General features: G+C 48.1%; 1 protein-coding gene across 1 annotated transcript in view; it reads right to left on the bottom strand.

The window, feature by feature from the left end:
• Nucleotides 1-378: 378 nt before the first annotated feature.
• CASQ2 (calsequestrin 2) overlaps nt 379-6,000 on the bottom strand; it is a 61,858-nt gene continuing 56,236 nt past the window's right edge. The window contains exons 9-11 of the mRNA XM_019919223.3: nt 3,889-3,989; nt 1,662-1,736; nt 379-661 (exon numbers count right to left, since the gene is read on the bottom strand). Of these exons, the coding sequence (XP_019774782.1) occupies nt 452-661; nt 1,662-1,736; nt 3,889-3,989 (386 nt within the window). The 3' untranslated portion in view covers nt 379-451. The remainder of the gene's footprint in view (nt 662-1,661; nt 1,737-3,888; nt 3,990-6,000) is intronic.

Genomic DNA, 6,000 nt, shown 5'->3' with positions numbered 1-6,000 from the left:
TACGTGGATTGTGTGTCTTCCTCGGGCTCTGGGTATAAGGTCACACCACGCTTGTGAGTTAGCAAGCTGTGAATTCTGTTACCGCCATAGTCAAAGACAACAGGTAAATTTGAGTCAAGGTGTTTGGGGATTGCTCTCCCCAGACTGCCAGATTCGGGCACTGCCATGGCCACTGGTGATCTGGCAAAGAACGAGAGTTTTTTCATGACAATCAAGACCGTCGACATGGGAAAAATTCCCCACTGTTCTTGCTGAGTGGGATTGCTGGATTTAGAAAGGCATTTGCTGAGTTGCACATCTCCTGGTGAGAAGGAGGTGGGAAAAGAGATGTTGGAAAAGGGAAAGGAGCTGGCTGGACGTGGGCCAGGGCTGCTCGCGGCTACCTTGTGCTGTCTGCATGGGGGTGGGTAGCTGTGCTTCTGTTTTCATGAAAATCAGCTGGAGTTGGGGGCTAGTCCTCATCGTCATCACTGTCATCATCCTCTTCGTCAGAATTGTCATTGTCATCATCGTCGTCGTCATCCTCTTCATCCTCTTCATCTTCGCCGTCATCATCCTCAGTGTTTATCTTCCCAGAAAGCACATCCTCAATCCAGTCTTCCAGCTCCTCAGCTGTGGGCAGGTCATCACCATCTGGAATCTCCATCCAGACACTGTCAGCCTGCAGCCAGAGACAGAATGACTGAGTGAGTGAGTGCACAAAGGGTCAGCAAGGCCAGGGGGCTCCAAGCAGCTGTGCTGAGTGGGCTCCAGGTCACTTACACTTGTCAGGAGTATGTGCACACTGTTAAATGGAAACGCTTAGCTGCAGAATGGCGTGTGTAGTATCCTGTTTGTGCAACCTAAAAGGAAAGGTATATTCCATTGCATATATATATATTTTTTTCTATTGTATGTATGTATGGCCAGTTAGCAATGTCCTTTTATCCTGTTGGTAGATGTTCAGTCACCTGGGAAATTCTACATTTCTTTATCTTGTAAACTACTTTTAAGATTAATAATAATAATAAATAATAATAATTTAAAATTCTGCTTAAGTTAAAACATTTTAAAACAGAACAGTAGGATACAAGGTGAAAAGCAAAAGTATTTCTGGCTGCCCTGACCCCATCCCTAGTCTCATTGGTGGTAGTTTCATGGCTGTCCTACCAGAAGTTTCATATAGATCCTATATATCATATATATCCATATATTCATGAACATACACACACACACACACACACACACACACACACACACACACACACACACAATGGTGATTGTCTCCATGGGCTTCTGGGCCACAGCTTCCCCATCACCCATTGAGCAATAACAACTCCCGGTGTGGGTTCCCTTGTGCAAAGAGACCTTGTTGGGCTTTGGAAGAAAATATAGGAGAGTTTACTTGTGTGGAAAGTTCTAAATAGTCAGTGAACCAGGTTAGGCTGGCTCCCAAAGCAAGGAAATGTGCCCATGGAAGAGAACCATGGAACAATAGGCTGGGACTGGCTCAGACTAGGATTGGGCCACACTGGCAAGTCTCCTGAGCTTTGGCAAGGCCAAGGGTCCTGCTCATTTCACATGGGGCTAGGCTCCTATACGTGATCTCATAGTCTGGGCTGCATGGCAGAAACCAGGGCAGGCTGAGGGCATCCGAGCAAACTTTCACGAGGTATACTCACATCTGTAACATTCACCACTCCAATCTGGGGCTTGAATAGGTCAATCTTGAAAGTCTTTTCCCAATAGGCAACAAGCTGTATCCACAAAAAATAAAATTAGACAGCAGGCAGAAGGCATTCCCTGTTAAAGCCACTTTTTGTGGCTGGACCCACCTGCCATCCCATCACAGTAATTAGGTCACCATTGGTTACAGGTCTCCAAAACAGCTGTGGGCACTGAGGAAATTGAAGACTTGGCCCCAGCGTTCAGCACTTTAAATAAACACGAAAAAAAAAAAAGTCATAACACAAACTGTGAAAGCATGTAATACAAAAGCTTCTACAGCTGTAAGGAAGAATATTACAGAGATAGTCCAAAGCTGATTCCCACGTCACTTGTGGCTTTTTACAGTTTATGTGTGGTTGAATGAGCCATTTCCCTCCACCTCTCTTTCAATGTCTCACTTAAAAATCCCTTACCTTGCACCACTCTGCTCACGAGATGCCCGGGAAAGCAGTGGTGTGCTGTAAGTGGGCACACGAGTAAGAAGAGGGCTTCTTCATTCAGCCAGACTTGGGTTCCATGAGGACTAATCTCTGACTAGGGCAGGACTAAAAAAGTAAGGGGCCATGGGGCTAAGAAAATGGAGATATTCAGTGGTAGAAAGTCTCCCAAACATGGGACTTCCCTGGGGGTCCAGTGGTGAAGAATCCGCCTTCCAATGCAGAGGGCGCAGGTTCAATCCCTGGTCGGGGAACTAAGATCCCACATGCTGCAGGGCAACTGGGCCCTCGTGCCACAACTACTGAGCTCTCACGCCTCAACGAGAGAGCCCGCGTGCCGCAAAACTGCAGAGCCCTCGCGCTCTGGAGCCCGTGCGCCACAACTAGAGAGAGAAAAACCTGCACACCACAACTAGAGAGAAGCGCACTAGAGAAGAAGCCCGTGTGCCGCAACTGTAGAGAAGCCCACACACTGCAAGGAAAAGATCCCGCATGCCTCAGTGTAGATCCTGCATGCTGCAACTAAGACCCAACACAGCCAAAAAAAAAAAAAGAAAGAAAGAAAGAAAAAAAAGTCTCCCAAACAAATATATGGTCTCATGGGGACTGGAAGAGTATATCTACCACTTACAGCTTTAACCTCTCCAGCTGTCATTCTTTTCACCTGTAAGATAGGGATTATAGGGCTTCCCTGGTGGCACAGTGGTTGAGAGTCCACCTGCCGATGCAGGGGACACGGGTTCGTGCCCCGGTCCGGGAAGATCCCACATACCGCGGAGCGGGTGAGTCCGTGAGCCATGGCCGCTGAGCCTGGGCGTCCGGAGCCTGTGCTCCGCAACGGGAGAGGCCACAACAGTGAGAGGCCCGCGTACCGCAAAAAAAAAAAAAAAAAAAAGATAGGGATTATAATAGTCTGTACTTCACAGGGTTGTTTGGAGGATTGGATGAGATGATGCATGGAAAGAATTTACCATAGTTCTAGGCAGATAGTCTATTAGCCACCCTCACTATCATTACCACTGGGCTCATGTATTGTACAAATTCTGTTTATTCTCTTTAAAACAAAGCATAAGCAAGGCTTTCTGGCCATTGATCACTGACCCAGCAAGAGTTTGGGCTTTAAGGACCTGGGAGAACATGCTGAACGAGACAGGCAGGGTCTCTGCCCTCCCTGAGGGTTTTTTTTTTTTTTTCCTGGCTGCGAGGCTTGCGGGGTCTTAGTTCCCCCACCAGGGATTGAACCCGTGCACCCTGCAGAGGAAGTGCAGAGTCCTAACCGCTGGACTGCCAGGGAATTTCCAGCAGAGGTTGTTCTTAACTCTATGCAAAATGTTCATCTCTGCACATTTATTACTTAGTAACTCAGGTTGCCTCACAGCGATGGTCTCCACCCAGAAAATGAAAGAGGTTATAGTAAGGGGTGGTGTGGTGGTGGGGTGAAGGGCAGCTATGGAGCTGCTGGCAGAAGAATTTCACCCAACACCCTTGAGTGGGCCCTGCAGAAGGACTTCTGGCCTCTAGGGGGCGAGAACAATAAGTCTAACCATGTCGGGTAGGCACCAGGCCCTAAGTTCAATGTTGCCCCAGGGGCTAAGATCTCCCACAGCGGGTGGGGACAGCCACTGAGCTTCTGCAAGTGCCCCTCCTATTTCCCATCCTCCTTCGTGCATCCAGGTCTCACACTAAACACAAACATGAGGCTGTGAAGGTGGCCAAGGACAGGGCCCCAGTCTGAGCCACTCACCAGAGGAAAGTCATCTGGGTCGATCCACACGATGCTCAGGTCAGGGTTGTCCGTGTTGTCCCGAGCAACCTGCTTCAGGATCTCCAGGAACTCATAGCCATCTGAAGCGGGATTCAAGGAGGGTGAGTAAGCCCTGTGCATACATGGCTTCTAATGTGGAGAGCAGAGTGCCGTTATTCCACAAGTGTTTCTTAGGCCATTTGGTGCATACCCTCAATTATAGGATTATCCTATAAAATGAGTCAGATGAGAACTCCAGCCACAAAGCAGCTTCTTCAAAGGAAACAATAAACATTTTGAATAAAGAAATTGAAAGTTTCCCAGGGAAGTGTCTGGTTGTAACGGAAAGCGAAATTGCATATGAAAATTGACAGCCCTGTGTCAGAAAGTGCAACCCCAGAACAGAGAAACTTCTGTCTGGTCCTCAGTGCTCTGTGCCGTCTCTTAAAACTGATAATTTATTGATACTACCCCTGAGAGTTCCCCATAGCATTTGCTCTATGGAGCAAGAATGTTTAGCCTGGATCCTTAGTTTTCTACAACCTGGAGTTCCCACAACCTTCAGACTAAGTGGGCTTCTGACTGACAGGTGGTTTCAAAGCTTTGAGATAGTAAATAGGGTTCCCTCCCCTCGTCAGCATTTCCCTGCATGCTCTGCCTTCCCTTTATTCAATTCGAAGCATTCATTGCCCCCCAGGGGAGGGATGATTCATAAGAGAAGCAGAGACAAGACTCAAAGGACAAACTCATAGCTTCAAGAGCACAGAAAGCCTAAATCTTGAAGAAATGAGAAAGATGAACTTTATACCATAGACAAAAATTTTGGAAGAATGTCTAGTAAGAGAAAGGATAGCCTAAACCCTCGGCGTCTCTGCCCCACTCCCAGGGAGAAACAAAGAGTTTAGCTTCTGGCAAGTCCCTGAGAACAAGCTCTGTGCCTGTGTGTATGTGTTTGTGTGTACATGTGCACGTGCGCGAAAGCAAGCCCACGTAGAGAAACTCCACAGTTTCAGGGAGTCCCAGAGTATAGGGGATTCGTGCTTTGTTCTAAAACTCATGAAAATGGAAAGACCTCAGATTCTCTTGGCGAATCCTCTGGTGCAGGAAGACTAGGGCAGAGAAGAGTGTGAGGAGGCCCCACCGAGTTCTCTGTGGTTTTGAGGAACACGGACAAGGCTAGTGGAGGGGGCAGATCTGAAGAAGTCCAGCAGTTGGGATGAAGGGGACCAGTGGTGACCCTGGCATAAAGCTAGAGTCCAGACAGAATGACGGACTTCTCTGCAAATGCCAGCATGGATAGGTGATGATGATAACTCTGACCAGATGCACACTTCACACATCATACCTGAGAACCAGCAAGACGCCGGATCCCGAGGGACGGTGGGTGGGGGAGGGGAGACCATTCATTGTCAGACCCAGTTTCCACCATCCAGTGGTAAAATCTAGGTTCAGTTCTAGAAAATAAAGTTGTAGCTCTTGCATAGATGAATTTGTGGCCTGAAATTCACCTTCTGTATAAGCAACTAACTCACCCACTACTTAGAAATTCAGTACGGCCACTGCTCTTTCTTTGTGAAAGCTTCCTTCTTTTGCTGGGGGCCCCAGCCATTCTAAGCCCCTCTCTGTGGCCTCTGTTGAACACACCTCTCCTCTCTCCGGCACCCTAGCCTTTGTTTGGCTACCTGGGGCCTCTTGGGAAAGGTTTTTCTCTGCACTTCCTCATAGTTAACATATTCTAGGCAAAATGCACACTCTTCTTAGGAGCTCTGCTTTGAGTGGGTGTAGTCTCTTTAACTGTAGCTAGATCACACTAAAGATTCCGACTCGGCCCCCTCAGGCCTTGTTACCTGGAAGGCAGAGCTACCCTGCTAGTAGAGAAGAGGGTCGTTATGGCCCACAGCCCTCTCCAGCAGAGATCCGGGTGGCCGAGGTGATTTTTCCATCTATGCTCTGAACTATATGACAAATTAGATCGTATGACAGACACTTGGGATGGATGGGGCCTTGTGTTTCAGCGCTCATTATCTATTACTGTACGGGTTGGGGTGGAGATGGGGGTGGAGGTGGGGATACTCTTCTTGCTGCCTGATGTGTGGCCGAGAAAGTCAAATC

This window comes from Tursiops truncatus, chromosome 1 (assembly GCF_011762595.2).
Source record: "Tursiops truncatus isolate mTurTru1 chromosome 1, mTurTru1.mat.Y, whole genome shotgun sequence".
Classification (NCBI taxonomy): domain Eukaryota; kingdom Metazoa; phylum Chordata; class Mammalia; order Artiodactyla; family Delphinidae; genus Tursiops; species Tursiops truncatus.
This window is presented reverse-complemented; position numbering and strand designations above follow the sequence as displayed.